Consider the following 14503-nt stretch of genomic DNA (forward strand, 5'->3'; position numbering starts at 1 on the left):
CATAAAGGTATATTAAACCCGGGGAATACCCACCTCGTCAGCAGTATTGCGTCTCTTCTTGTCCTCCTCCCCCTCCGTATATCCTTCTCTCTCGATCCGGTCAATCTACTAGCACGCAAGCAACATGGCCGGAGACGGGAAAATAACCATCTCAATCGATCGGGGAGGCACCTTCACTGACGTACATGCCATCGTACCCGGGAAACCTGACATCATCCTCAAGTTACTCTCCGTCGACCCCGCCCACTATCAAGATGCTCCCACCGAGGGTGTGCGCCAGATTCTCGAGCTCGTCACAGGTGAACCCCACCCCAGAGGGCAACCGCTGAAGCTGGATCGGATTGGGTCTCTGCGCATGGGAACAACGGTGGCTACAAATGCGCTGCTGGAGAGGAAAGGGGCCCGGTCAGTCCTACTCACGACCAAGGGCTTCCGCGATCTACTCAAGATTGGTGATCAGTCACGGCCAAACATTTTTGATCTGTCGATGGCCCGCCCAGGAGTGCTGCCGGAAGGCGTGGTTGAGGTCAATGAACGTATTGTCCCGTGCCATCCATCGGCAGATAAGGATTGCTTCTCCGGAGCTCGCATCGTGGAGGGTGTGACCGGGGAAAAGTTCCGTGTCGTGCAGGAATTAAACCTCGAGGAGGTTCGCTCGGAACTCCAGCGGTATAAGGAGCAGGGCTACCAATCCCTGTCGGTCGCGCTGGTCCACTCCTTCGCATACCCAGAGCATGAACGTCAGATTGGCGAGCTGGCCGAGAGCATGGGCTTCTCCGTGACATTGTCCTCCAAGCTACAGCCGATGATCAAAATCGTCCCACGAGGCATGTCTGCCGCGGCTGATGCCTATCTCACACCCGTCATCAAGACATATATTGACTCGATTTCCTCCAGCTTCGAAGGCGGCTTGGAGCGTCAGCGCGAGTGCCGCTTCGAGTTCATGCAATCGGATGGTGGACTGGTCGATTTTCGCCGATTCAGCGGGCTGAAGGCGATCTTGTCCGGTCCTGCAGCCGGCGTGGTCGGGTTCGCCGCCACGAGCTGGGATCCCACCGAGAAGACACCCGTGATCGGCTTCGACATGGGCGGTACATCAACGGATGTGTCTCGTTTTGACGGTCATCTCGAGCATGTTTTCGGATCCAAAGTTGCCGGTGTGCTCATTCAATCCCCGCAACTCGATATCAATACTGTCGCGGCAGGTGGCGGCTCTATCCTGTCATATCGTAACGGATTGTTCTATGTCGGACCGGAATCGGCATCCGCCCACCCCGGCCCTGCTTGTTACCGCAAAGGAGGACCATTGACAGTCACAGATGCTAACCTATTCCTGGGCCGCTTACTACCTGAGTACTTCCCACACATCTTCGGTCCCAACGAGGACCAGCCTCTTGATCTCGAAGTGACCACCAAGCTTTTCAATGAGTTGACCCAGAAGATTAATGCGGAGAGAAAAGAGAAGGGGCAGCCGGAGTACGCTCCGGAAGAAGTTGCTCTGGGATTCTTGAAGGTGGCCGATGAGTCGATGGCTCGCCCTATTCGCAACCTGACTCAAGCCCGTGGCTTTGAAACCGCATCGCACCATTTGGCCTGTTTTGGAGGCGCCGGTGGTCAACATGCATGCTCGGTTGCGGCATCACTGGGCATCTCACGCATTATCATCCATAAATACTCGTCTGTCCTCTCCGCGTACGGGTTGGCGCTGGCCGAGGTGGTCAAGGAATCTCAGGAGCCGGTCTCCGCTGACTTTGAGACATCTCAGTCAAGCCTCGAGAAGCGCTTCAATGACATGACAGACAGCGCTACAGCAGAGATGAGCACCCAAGGATTCTCAGCGGATCAAGTGCGGCACGAGCTGTACCTCAATATGCGCTATGAGGGCTCCGATACCAGTTTAATGATCTTGAAACCTGAAGATGATTCGGGCTTCCTGGAACAGTTCAAGACCCGGCATCGCAGAGAATTCAACTTCAATTCTGACCGAGCGGTCCTAGTGGACGACATTCGTGTGCGTACGATCGCTTCATCGAATGTGCGCACTGAGAAGAGTCCTCTGGTCCAGTTGCGGGAGGCCAGCTTGCAAGATGTGAGCGGAACTCCGGACAATACAACGAAAGCGTACTTTGACGGATACTCCAGCCGCATTGACACGCCAGTCTATCTTCTGGACAAGCTCCAGAAAAATGCTCGCGTCCATGGTCCTGCCGTCATCATCGACAAGACCCAGACTATCGTGGTAGCTCCAAATTCCATAGCCAAGATCCTGGATACTTGCATCGTCATTGATCTAAAGGAGGAGCAGACTACCGTCAATGGCGTTCCTTCAGAGCTCTCATCCGAAATTGACCCTATTAGACTGAGTATCTTCGGTCATCGTTTCATGTCCATCGCTGAACAGATGGGTCGCACCCTGCAGAAGACATCCGTCTCAACCAACATCAAAGAGCGCCTGGACTTTTCCTGCGCTCTGTTCTCTCCAGATGGCGGGCTTGTGGCCAATGCTCCCCACGTTCCTGTTCATCTCGGTTCCATGCAATTTGCCGTTCGCTACCAACACCAGAAATGGTTGGGTAATCTGAGGGACGGTGACGTCTTGGTCGCCAACCACCCCAGTTGCGGTGGAACTCACCTTCCTGACATCACAGTAAGCCAATCCCAATGCACTCCAACATCACTAGCAACCCTAACCAAACGATACAGGTGATCACGCCTGTGTTTGATAAGCCAGGTGGCAGTGAAATAATGTTTTATGTCGCCTCTCGTGGCCACCACGCAGATATCGGCGGCATCCTGCCAGGGTCGATGCCACCAAAATCCACCGAGCTGTGGCAGGAGGGTGCAGCCATTGAAGGAGAGAAAATCGTGAGCAATGGCGTCTTTGAGGAGGAGCGTATAATCGACCTCCTAGTGAACAAGCCAGCAGAACACCCCGGATGCTCGGGCTCGCGGTGCATTAGCGACAATCTATCGGACTTGAAGGCACAGATCGCGGCTAACACACGCGGTATCGCCCTGATTCAGTCCTTGTTCGCCGAGTACGGCGTCGAAACCGTCCAGAAGTACATGTACGCGATCCAAGCCACGGCCGAGACAGCCGTGCGCAACCTCCTGAAGGATCTCTACAAGCGCTTTAACGGCGAGCCCCTGGAAGCCGTCGATTACATGGATGACGGTACTCCCATTAGACTGAAGGTCACGATCAATGAGTCGGACGGATCTGCCGTCTTCGACTTCTCCGGCACCGGGCCCGAAGTGTACGGAGGCTGGAACGCTCCCATCGCCATCACCCATTCGGCCATTATCTACTGCTTAAGAGCCATGATCGCCTCAGACGTGCCTCTCAACCAGGGCTGTCTGGCGCCTATCGACATCCAAGTCCCGTCACACAGCATCCTCTCGCCGACCAAGACGGCAGCCGTCGTGGGCGGTAACGTCGTGACATCGCAAAGAATCACCGATGTCGTCCTGAAGGCCTTCCGCGCCTGCGCCGCCTCCCAAGGATGCTGCAACAATCTGACTTTTGGCACCAACTCCAAGGTAGACCCAGACACCGGCGCAACCATCCCTGGCTTCGGCTACTACGAGACCATCGCCGGAGGCAGCGGCGCAGGACCAACCTGGAAGGGCGAGTCCGGCATCCACGTCCACATGACCAACACGCGGATTACTGACCCTGAGATCCTCGAGAAGCGGTATCCCACTCTGCTGCGCCAGTTCACCCTCCGATCCGGCTCGGGCGGAAAGGGACTCCACCCCGGTGGTGACGGCGTCATCCGAGACATTGAGTTCCTGGCGCCTATGGAATGCTCGATTCTATCGGAACGGCGAGTCCATCGTCCTTATGGTCTGGAGGGAGGAGAAGACGCCCAGTCCGGTCTCAATCTGTGGATCTCCAAGGATGAGGAGACGGGTGAGGAACGCATCGTGAATATCGGTGGTAAGAATACGGTTTCGATGAAGACGCATGATCGTATCGTGATCAATACTGCTGGTGGGGGTGGTTGGGGTGCTGCGCAGTAGGGTATTCTACATGGGAGTCTATGCTTGTATTACTTAATGGTGTTCTATATCTGATGATTGTACGGAATTGTTTATGACTGATAATACACGCTTCGTGATTAAAATGTGCTCATGGGAGTTACCAATGGATGTAAAATTTGGAAGTATCTCAATTGATTTAGGCTATCCACAATTGATAAATACTACCCTTGCTCCTCCATATATCGCTTCAACTGCGAAAACGTCCGGAATGCTTTCAGACTCAGAAGAATACATTTGCAGGATCTCGATATCAACCACCAGGGTTAATGATCTAAATTGATATCGGAGAAGCAAACCAAAATGATAACATTCATTGCGCGACAAAACGCTCCATATATGAGACATGATACCCGAAACATGTTCTATCATAAATCATACCGAAAATCTTCTATAACTCGTGATCTATCATGAATCTACCGTGTGTCCTCTATCACAATGCGCCCTTCAAGACGCGGGGAGATACCCGGAGTCCAAGTCGGGGTAAAACCAGCATCGTCGGTGCCGTTCAACGTGGTCGGCTGAAATCCAGCTTTCTGCATCCATTTGCGCACGACGCGTCGGGCTAGTCGAAGTCGACGCTCTTCCTCTGCGGCGGACTGTGCGGGCAGGGTCACATAGTTCGTGGTAGGTTGCGGAGAAGTCAAAATTTCTGGATCCGAGTCAGAATCTGAATCCATGTCCTCATGGCTCTGGGCCTCTTTCTCCGGACTCTCTTCCGTGTCAATCTCCGTGAAGCGGCCGTATTGATAGTACTGTTTGCTCCGTTGGAGGGTCGGTCGCTGGGGCCGTACCGGAGCCTTCTCGGTTACCGGGGAGGTTTGGCCAGATGCTGGCTTCAACCAGCCATTGCAATGGAGGTTCTGGTGCACGGTGTCCCAGTGACGTGCCAAGCTCTTACTCCAGCGCTGCCACCTGCCCATCACCTTCAAACTCAGAAAATACTGACGAAGGAGGGTGCTGACCAAGATTCCGCTTTCCTCGTCGACAACCTCCTCTACCTCGCCGCCAGCAGACTGCACCAGCAACGACGCGAAGCCGTCCTTTCCGCGGCCCATGTATCCTCGTGTGGCAAGGGAGTACGTCCGGTCGTACTCGATCGGGTGCCCTCCGATCTTCGCCCAGTTGATGCGCGAGCCGGGCGGAGCGGATGCATTATAACTGAACGTAATATTTGACACCTGTGGAAACCGACCCTCCAGGGCGGGCAATTGGCTTACACCGTTCTCGAGGGCATCCATCAGAGCTCGCCCTTGAGCCCGGAGCAAGACAATCGGATCTTCGAAAGGAAAACAGTTCAAGATATCTTTCAGTCGTAAAATGCCCGGCGGATAAATTTGGTCCCCGCGGATGGTACCACCAGCCATCATGGCACAATCAGCCGCATAGTAGAATCGCATAAGGTCGCACACAAAGTTCCCTAAGTTTGACTCTCTCTGGCGGACGGTGGAGAACCGGGCGTCCAGCGGCCGAACCGTGTAGCCAATGGGTTTCTCCAACTTGGATTTCAGGCTGGATGTCAGCTTGGCCACCAGTGCCACAGTTGCTGGGTCTTCCGGAATTGATCGGACTATATCGCGCCGGATAATGTTAAAATCCCATCCTGGTCCATCCGCTTTGCGCCACGCTTCGATATAGCTAAGCTGTTTAAAATCCGTACCGGAGCGCAGAACTTGAATCCCGTTGACGATAGCATGTGCGTAGTAGTGATCGTGGCCTCCCAGAATGATATCAATGAAGCCCGGTGGAAGTCTCTCCGCCAATTTGTAGTCGTTCGGTTCGCGTTGGTGGGTGACCGCGACAATGATGTCGGCGCCTTGTTCACGAAGACGAGGGACGAGGTCGAGGGCGGTTTGGGCAGCGGATTTGTAAATCAAGTCTGGGGGAAGGGAATTGATTGTTCCTAGCCTGAAGTACGTGAGGACCGAAGGTAGCATATATAAAAGTTTGCGACAACCTACCACTCTCTCTCCCCCAGACCAATCACGCCCACTTTTAAACCGTTCGATGATGTCAACATCCGGGTCCGCTCACAGTTCGCAATTGGCACATCCTCTCCTAAGGCTGGATCGAGGATATTGGCCAACAGCCAGGGGAACTGGCACTGGCTACGCAGGTGACGCAGCTGCGCAACACCGAAATCGAGGTCATGGTTCTATCACCCATACACGTCAGACCTTCATTGCCCTTATCGTATTTTGCGTAGGGCACTCTCCCCGTACACGAGCCAACATACCCCTACACATGCGACATCTGTGCCCGCTTTATTCAGAAAAGGGACCATATGGCGCCCCTTGGTGACCGTGCTTTCGAGGCTTGGGTTGAAGGCATCTCCGGAGAAGAAGGTGAGAACGTCCGGTTGTCCGGCGAATCGGGGATCGGAACGATAATGATTGATTACGGATTGGAATCGAGAAACACCACCGACTGGCTCCGCAGACCCTGGTCTTGACTCCGAGTATTGGTTAGTGAGCTGTCGTGCTGGATGCCCAAGGGGAAGGGGTTGACATACTCCACGTGGTAAACATCATTGTAATGGATGAGACGAAGATCGGGGGTTCCGGTTCGTTCGGAAGAATGGGTGATGGTGAGTCCGTCGGTTTCCACAGCGGACATTCTGTCTAGGAGTAATACGGCGACCGAGTATAATCAAGAAGGATGAAAGACAAGAGGAAGCAGAAGCAGGAGGAGGGGTTGGAATCACTTGACACCAGCGGTGACAGCGGACACCCCAGGCATGCAGGCACCCGGGCCACCTGTGGATCCCCCGTGTGGTCCGAGCCAATCAGCCACCAAAGATTACCTACGGCATCTCCACCTGGGCAGTATTCATTAATGTGTACATCTTTCCCTAGGTCCTTTATCTTACTGCGTACATTTCTGAATCTTTGGAATTAGATATCCTATAGCATATTGCACGACACAAATAGCGGCAAGATCAGTGAAGCCATGCCACTCTCCTCCAGACGTCACCGCTTATTCCAGATTCATACAGCCGTCCATATACTCTGTCAAGAGCTATGAGTGAGGTAACTTATAAGAATACCTCCCGGGGGCTGGGACTTACCGTCAAAAGAAAGCTGGCCGTCGTGATCTCTATCTAACTTTTGGAAGGAACTTTGAATTGTTTGATCACTGAGGTCATCACCGAAAACCTCCCTTGCCATGCTTCGGTATTCGTCTGCATTCATCGTCCCTAATACAAATCTATTAGGTCTCTGAAAGGATTCTTACGGCTCCGCTCACCGTTGATGTCCTTGTCCTACCAGAGAAATGCATCAGCGGTTTCATATATAGGTATTTGGGAACGTCCACAGGGTGCTGCATACATAATCTTCAAATGTTCTGATGAATATGTCAACCATGTCAACGTTTGGGCTGTTCTGTTATAACTTAAGCTTGGATATACAAAGGGCACAGAGGAAGTGGGTTACCTTGTATTTCTCAACCAGGCTATTTCTATCCATTGTAACGTTGCTAGATGGTGATGTATAGTTGAAAGTGTTGCAAATATCAAACAGTAGGATGAATGACTGCAAGCTCAAAGGGCATACCAGGCATGAATATGAACTATTATATAAGTGCTTTGCTATGAAAGACTTCCTATCTTAAATCATGGTCTATGTAAGATCACTAGCAAGCGAATAATGACGTCTTACATTGTTATGGGCGTCATTGCAGGTGGCAAATGTAACATCTGAAGCTTCCGATGATGTCGTACGAATATTTAGGAGATACAGGATATCAATAGCCCAATATCCATGCTCCGAACCCAGCTATCATGGTAAGGTTGACGATATGGGCGCCGAACCCATATACAGCACCTCTGTATAATGTTAGGCATACAATCTATTCTTGGGCATCCGCGTTGCTTGTCTGAATAGAGGGTTTTGCAATTCTGGCTCTGGACTGTATAGACGATAACTAATGCAGGTAATCCTCTGCCCCTTGACCTGGTGGTTGTATATTGATAACTAAGCTATTAAATATAAGTGCGACAGCACAGACATACTCACACCAGGAAAGCCTTGTACCGCTACTTAAATAAATGCAATTACGCACTATAATCTTCTTCATTGAAACGGGAAGATGGTATAGAGACACATGACTTGAGTAAAGAGGCTGGTCTATATTGAGGAGGACCATGCCAAGGAGTCGGAAAACAGCATATTGTATACACAAGACAAGGACCTTGTCATTGAGCCTACAGATCGTCTCTGTAAGGAGTCTGATTAACATCAACGCACTGTAAAATCGCGTTGTCCAACTTCACCCATGCTCCGCGATCCAAGAATGCCCAGGTTGTCTGCGAGTGCATGATAACGTTCACGTTTGGCTGCTGTAAAATACGGCATGCTGTCCCTTGTTCGAACTTCACGAGTGATGCACTTGTCGCGTAGACTTCACCGTCTTCACCAACAAGGTCAGATTTACCCCAGAGATCCTGAATGAAGTGCTTTAAATTGTCAGGCGCGATAGTCGCATTGGCGTTAGCGCCTGTCCAGTCATTGGCGAGCTGCACGATTACATCTTCGTTTAGGGCGTGGGCAGGGGACAGCAGGGAGGAGAGAGCAGGGGCGGCGACGCTGAGGAGAACAAGAAGAGGCGTGGAAGTCTTCATCTTTAGTTGGAGATAGTGGTTGGAAGACGGTCGGGGGTTGAGAATTCATGATCTCGCAATTTTCTATGTCACTTTTTTTATAGTCCTGGGGTCCGCCATCATAGAACGATTTGACATGCTCTCCAGTGCCGACTTATGACATAAACCACTTCGGAATGAACTACAACTTTACTGCAACTGGAAATGGCTTGGAGGGTGAAGGTCAAAATTCGGCAATTAGGTTTCGAAACCATTTCTTTCCGTGGTTAAGGATCCAAACCATACTACTTGAAAAAGGTTACACGTCTATATGATTTAATGCTTTCCGCTAACAATCACGTATGGCTTCGGACTCGAATTGTGTAGATGCTGGGGCAATTGAGGATGGTTTCTCTTCATGAAACTGGTGTTTCAAACAAATGCATTCTTTGGAGTGTATATGGGCGCCAGTCATATTGAACTGTCCTTTGTAGTTCGTGCTCGCTGCAGAATCCGGGGGAGTGTCACGTTTAGTAACATGGCGACTTCAGCTATCCCCCCAGCGCCGAAAAATTGATCTCTAACTGTCAATTACCTTTCTGTTTTCTTGGGTGTACGCTCTTTATCAAGAGGGAGGCTATATTAGATACTGTTCTACTCAAGATTACTTGGAAAACGGCAACATGTAATCAGTTGCTTTTCTGTTGACACTGCCTAGAACTCTTGTACCCTATATACATCTTTGAGATAGTCACAGCGAACTAAATTGGAGATATATCCGACTCCTGAGTCAAAGAGGCTATCCTCCACGGTTGGCTCGACTTCGTTACGCATTTCCCACAGTGTGTATCCCTAAATCGGGTAAGCAGCTTGATTCAAGTCCATCCAGGAGGCTCCCTTGAGCTTCCATATATATTCAACAGAATTCCAACACCATTGCCGAGCTTCTACCCCATCATAAAAACATAAAGCACAGCAAGAAGCAGACAATCCACCAGACAAACTACATTACAGCTCCTCAACAACCGCCAACCGACTTCGCACTGGCACATTATCCGTTCTCGACCCCGGCTCTGGGAATCCCGACACTTTAACGCCCTTTCCAAAGAGCAAACAGTGTGTCGATCCGCCGAAATGAAACATCCCCATCTCATCCCCCTTCACCACCCTCTGCCCCTCCTTAACCGTAACCTCACAGCTCGACACTTCTGACATACCCACCTCGACGACTGCCATGAGACCAATAGCCGGGTTATCCGCCTGAATATAAATAACTGCCCTCGCCGCCACAGCCGACAGGTATCCCTGTGAGTACCGCGGCGCTTTCGGCCAGGCCCCATATATCTCCATGGAAGCAAACAATGGCTCGGAGAAATAAGTCCCATTGAACTTGGCCACCTTGACTATGGTTCCTGTGACGGGGGCATGCCATCGGTGGTAGCTCAGGGAACTGAGATAGGCTTGATAGATTGTTCCACCGACGAAATGCTCACTTAGTTCGTCTTTACCGAGCATATCCTCGACCGAGTATGGTTGACCTTTCACCCAGAATCGATCTCGTCGTTTGACATTCTGGGCTATTGCGAATGGTAGTGATTCACATACGTTTGCGATCACCGAGTCATTGTGAGGCTCGGCGACTGGGCGTCGCTCTGATCGGAACGCTCGTGTGAAGAACCCATCCCAGGATGTGAAGTTGTAATGTTTCTCGCTCGGATCGCAGACGAAGAGCTCATCGAATGCGTATGATGACCCGTCCACATTCGCAACAGCAGTGAGCTGTTTAATAGCTGCTGGACTGAACCATCCTGTGGTCGAATTATTAAGAACCTCCGCTGATGCGGGGGACTGGAGATAATCCTTCCAGACATCCAAGACGCGTTTCAGGATGGCATTGACCGCAGGGTCGAGGAAGAACCCATGGCCGTGAAACGTCCCCATTGGCCAGTCTAGCAGCGCATGCATGGGTAGTCCGACCAGTCCGACCTGGTTCTCGTGTTCGCTCCATGGCGGCGCGATGGTGAGTAGATGGTTCATGATACTTAGCATGTCCGTGTAGCTGCGCACCACGGGCTGGCCGCTGGGATCAGTGAAGTTCGCTGGTATATCGTCGTACATTCCATTGGCGAGGAGATAGATCCGCGAGTCGCCCTCTATCAAGTCCTTCAGATCTTGGACAGCGGGGTGGAGTGGTTTGGGATTCGCTATTGTGTCTCTGGCTATCTTTTTGGTCCATTCTTGTTGGATGCGGTAGTCTTTCGGGAGCCAGAGACCTGGTCTGGGATATCACTTAGATGTTTGGTGTACATCACACGATCAGAAGTGGTGTGCTTAGACATACCTCTGTGCCCGATGGAGACGTGGGATCTCAGATCCGCCCACAGCATCCCTAACACATAATAGGAGCAGCAGGGTTCGAAGAATTGCAGACCACGTCCATTTATATGTCATCTTGCCAACGTATATATGTGCACAGGAAAGAAATTTGGTCTACAATCTATAGTACCCCTCAAGCCAGCAATGGCCCTGTTCTTAGCGCCTTTATATAGTTGCAGGAATTGTACTCCGCTCAACCAGTGACTTTCAAGCTGTGGGTCTTTCGCCTCTAGGCGTTATAGAAACAGGTTACCATGTTCAACTATATTCTGCGATTACGGATAGCTTGCCAGAAAATCCATTGCGGAGAAGACCGGGATGTGTGGATAATGACCGCTAGGGAATTAGTTCGTTGTTTTGCCGCTGTAACTCTGCATAATAGGACCAGATGCAGTGGCCCAGTTCTGTTCCTGGTAAACCCTGCCGAAGATTACTCTTTGCTTGCTTGAACTAGCTAGTGGGACTGGACTTATCTCGTCTTTACTAGTAGCTGACTTTCAGGAGAGGAAATATTAACCGACCTATGGCTGGGGTTTTGACGATTGGTTATCACACCCGGTGTGCAGGAATGGCCTCGATCTTTCTCTTAGTAGTTTTCCTTACGTTCATTTTCGACCATGTTGAGTACTTCCACGTTGATTTTTATTATGTTAAATTCTGTATACTTTAAAGTAGAAGCTAGAAGATGGTCTGGTCTAATTCTAAATTACAGACTCATTTCTGTAGCGTGCGTATGCCTCTATTCCTCCCGGTCGCTGTCCGCCTCCCTTTCGATCTGATTCATTTTCTCGTCCACCTTGTTGTACTTGGAAAAGAGCACGTAGACAAGAATAGCCGCTAGAAACATCATGCCACTGAGGCAAGCAAACTGCACTAAGATCTGTGGTTTCTTGGAGGTGGGTGAAATCGCCAACCCCAGCAGTGAGCCCAGAGCGCAGAGGAGCAGATTGACCGAAGCAACCAGACTCTTCATGGACCGGGGAGCCTTTGTATAGGCATATTCCATGCTACTGAGGAAGGCGGTAATCTCAGACAGCGCTGTCAAGACGTAAATGGGGAGAATAGATAGGAAATTTACCTACGTATGTAAGGGATTGACTCGATCCATCAGATGGACTTGTACTTACCGAGTAAGGGGGTGAGTTATAGGCAACTGATTGAGTGTCAGTGGGCATTTTCAAGGGTGGATAAGGTCAATACACATACGTGATTGCAGGCCGGCGGCCACTGCAATGGCTCCCGACATGATCACGAAGCCAAAAGTGATGCGCGAAATGGGCCGGAATGGTATGTTAACCCGACGCAATGAAGGGTAGATTACTCGCTCACTATATTGACGTCAGTGGACATTGACGGGTATTATCGCGCCGAAGAGACTACTAACAACAGAGGTAGCAAAATGAGGATACTGAGAGGGTTAATGCTTCCTGCCACTGGTAACCAGTCAATTTCAGTCCGCGTTAGAAGTACCATGCAGCTTACAGAAGTCGTTCGGGAGTCCCATTGTATTCATGAGCCCGGCCAAACTGATGAGATTTCCCACTGTGTTGCCATAGCATAACCAGAAGATAGGGCTAGGAAGCTATTAGCGTCCTTCTCCAAGGGGTCTACAGTACCCACAAGAGCGAGCTATTGGCTTGTTAGTCAAACGTATTGAGTCACTAGGTTCACGGGGTCTACTCACATAACTCGACATGCCATCAAAGCCACCTTGATCTCGTCCACAAACTGATCGTCCCAGGGTAGATCTATTCGTTCCCCTTGCTGCCTCAAATAGGATGGCTTGGCATGGTCCATTGTCCTGTTTTTCTTGAAGCCAATCCAGAGTGCGTGGGCAGCACGAATAGCAATTGAGCCCTGCGGTGGCCGGATGACTAGTTCTTGTGAGCAATGGCACCAGTCAGTCATTAAACAGCGTCTCTCACTATATTTGTTCCGACAGAATATCAACACCACAGTAGCACATCCGTAGATGCACAGCGGTATTAAAAATGTCGCCCAGAACCCAACCTTACGTTCCACCCACTGATGAAGTTAGTGCACCAAATCAAAAGAATGAGTGGGATGTACATACCGGCGCAATGAGACCCGCGCAAGAGCCGATGTTAATGAGCCTGCAATATCTTAACGCCTGCTTCCGCTTGTTCTCCAAGCAACATACCAATAATAGCGACTGTAGATGGTTTGAACAGTGACATCCGGGTCTAAAATCACACGACGGTTGTCGGCTGTGATCTTGACCACGGGCTTCTTGCCCGTGTACTGGTCGGCCACGAGAGGCCCGACATTGCTTTTGATTCCACCCGCACTACTCGTGTTATCTATTGTTGACCGCGCGTGTGGTGTATTTGACGTACCCCAATCCAATAATTATCAAGGCAACCAATAGTCCAGGCCATCCGGCTCCATTCTCCAAGGACACGGGCAAAGAGGTGAGGAAGAGAATTAAAGTGCCGATTGTCGCCGTGCTAATGCAGTTCTTGTTAATATTCTCTAAAACATGCTGATTCACGACGGGGACAACTTGTCTAGAACTCACATGCTTCCAAGAAGGATAGTTTTCACACGACCCAGATAACAATCTGCTATGACAGCTCCTAAGATCGGCATCAGAAAACACCAACATTGAAAGAAGTACCCGATGGCCGTAGCAGTTGCTTGTCCCTAGTGATAACCACAAAGTCCGTCAAAAAGGAAAGTCGATACCCAAATGGACATGGACACCATTCCTCGACATACCTTGCCAAGGGCACCGGGAAGACGGTCATCGTGTAGAGGGTTCTGAACGTAATTCTCTGTCAAAATCGGTTAGCACTCGAACCTTTTGGCGGCGATGCGCACTGACGCAGTGGTCCTGTTATGGAGCGAAAGGTGAATCTCTCGGCCGCTTCGGCAATTACTACCATGAATATCGTGTAGGGGATCTTGTCAGCGATTCGAGGAAGCGTTTCCAGCTCTTCACGAGTAGGGCCGACCTGTTCATTAGTAGAGGGCGCTTTTTCATTGTCGCCTGGGGTTCTGGGACATTATTAGCTCATTGAAGTTGGGAAACGGCAAGACGCATTGGAATCAACAGACATTATTTGCTCTTCGGTGGGCTCCTTCATCTTTGCCCCCAATACTGGAGTTGTTGGAGAGTCGAATGCAACACGTTTGGTGGAGGGTGAGTCAGGCAACACTTGCTGCTGCTTTTACTCCTCGAGTAGCACCTGACATCAATTCCGGTTGACTCTTAGGGCTGTATGTTGGGGAAAAAAAAGAAAAGAAAACAGCAAAAGAAAAAAAGACAAGAGAACAAAGACAAAGAGGAAAAAAAAAATCTCAAAAGCAACCATTAATAATCAGCAGATTGTCCGAGGAAACTTCATTATTTCTGGTAGGGTGACCAGGGTGTACCCTAAAGGGCGTATCAAACAAAGAGCCGGAATACAACTCCTCCACTGGCTTCGGCTCTATATAGACATATTGAAATCATTGGTTGACAGGCTTAACCCCATCATTCAAGCA

General features: G+C 50.5%; 6 protein-coding genes across 6 annotated transcripts; 1 reads left to right on the forward strand and 5 right to left on the reverse strand.

The window, feature by feature from the left end:
• Nucleotides 1–124: 124 nt before the first annotated feature.
• Nucleotides 125–4023, forward strand: F9C07_12901 (putative 5-oxo-L-prolinase; the record flags this gene model as incomplete). Its single annotated transcript, XM_041295185.1, has 2 exons — nt 125–2647; nt 2704–4023. 2 exons carry the CDS (start codon nt 125–127, stop codon nt 4021–4023), a joined length of 3843 nt encoding a protein of 1280 aa, XP_041150770.1.
• Nucleotides 4024–4457: 434 nt separating this feature from the next.
• F9C07_12900 (Metallo-dependent phosphatase-like protein) lies at nt 4458–6657 on the reverse strand (the record flags this gene model as incomplete). The annotated part of the gene is made up of 4 exons (XM_041287441.2): nt 4458–5949; nt 6003–6196; nt 6278–6488; nt 6554–6657. The coding sequence occupies 4 exons, from the start codon at nt 6655–6657 to the stop codon at nt 4458–4460; spliced, it is 2001 nt and encodes a 666-aa protein (XP_041150769.2).
• A 79-nt stretch (nt 6658–6736) lies between these two features.
• F9C07_2176145 (uncharacterized protein) lies at nt 6737–7664 on the reverse strand. Its single transcript, XM_071509380.1, has 5 exons — nt 7476–7664; nt 7371–7424; nt 7288–7303; nt 7109–7237; nt 6737–7049 (listed from the first exon to the last, which is right to left on the reverse strand). Exons 1-5 carry the CDS (start codon nt 7506–7508, stop codon nt 7018–7020), a joined length of 264 nt encoding a protein of 87 aa, XP_071367558.1. The 5' UTR covers nt 7509–7664; the 3' UTR covers nt 6737–7017.
• Nucleotides 7665–8245: 581 nt separating this feature from the next.
• Nucleotides 8246–8662, reverse strand: F9C07_12899 (uncharacterized protein; the record flags this gene model as incomplete). Its single annotated transcript, XM_071507916.1, has 1 exon — nt 8246–8662. The coding sequence occupies one exon, from the start codon at nt 8660–8662 to the stop codon at nt 8246–8248; it is 417 nt and encodes a 138-aa protein (XP_071367559.1).
• A 966-nt stretch (nt 8663–9628) lies between these two features.
• On the reverse strand, nt 9629–11071 carry F9C07_12898 (putative phosphatidylserine decarboxylase; the record flags this gene model as incomplete). Its single annotated transcript, XM_041295190.1, has 2 exons — nt 9629–10898; nt 10962–11071. 2 exons carry the CDS (start codon nt 11069–11071, stop codon nt 9629–9631), a joined length of 1380 nt encoding a protein of 459 aa, XP_041150768.1.
• A 617-nt stretch (nt 11072–11688) lies between these two features.
• Nucleotides 11689–14139, reverse strand: F9C07_12897 (putative oligopeptide transporter). Its single transcript, XM_041287440.2, has 15 exons — nt 14075–14139; nt 13842–14014; nt 13736–13791; nt 13536–13660; nt 13354–13464; nt 13158–13304; nt 13071–13110; nt 12922–13021; nt 12681–12870; nt 12617–12625; nt 12479–12570; nt 12381–12429; nt 12203–12324; nt 12124–12149; nt 11689–12074 (listed from the first exon to the last, which is right to left on the reverse strand). Exons 1-15 carry the CDS (start codon nt 14101–14103, stop codon nt 11736–11738), a joined length of 1608 nt encoding a protein of 535 aa, XP_041150767.1. The 5' UTR covers nt 14104–14139; the 3' UTR covers nt 11689–11735.
• Nucleotides 14140–14503: the final 364 nt, after the last annotated feature.

The sequence above is a fragment of the Aspergillus flavus genome, chromosome 8, assembly GCF_009017415.1.
Source record: "Aspergillus flavus chromosome 8, complete sequence".
NCBI lineage: Eukaryota > Fungi > Ascomycota > Eurotiomycetes > Eurotiales > Aspergillaceae > Aspergillus > Aspergillus flavus.

Excerpts from the sequence above, each read along its gene's own strand:
- F9C07_2176145 (XM_071509380.1), bottom strand. The coding sequence starts at position 7,508 with ATGGATAGAAATAGCCTGGTTGAGAAATACAAG. Across the intron at positions 7,425-7,475 it reads GCCTGGTTGAGAAATACAAG|AACAGCCCAAACGTTGACAT; the intron begins GTAACCCACTTC and ends AAGTTATAACAG. Across the intron at positions 7,050-7,108 it reads CGGCCAGCTTTCTTTTGACG|AGTATATGGACGGCTGTATG; the intron begins GTAAGTCCCAGC and ends AGCTCTTGACAG.
- F9C07_12897 (XM_041287440.2), bottom strand. The coding sequence starts at position 14,103 with ATGAAGGAGCCCACCGAAGAGCAAATAAT. Across the intron at positions 14,015-14,074 it reads CCCACCGAAGAGCAAATAAT|AACCCCAGGCGACAATGAAA; the intron begins GTCTGTTGATTC and ends ATAATGTCCCAG. Across the intron at positions 13,465-13,535 it reads ACTATCCTTCTTGGAAGCAT|CACGGCGACAATCGGCACTT; the intron begins GTGAGTTCTAGA and ends GAACTGCATTAG.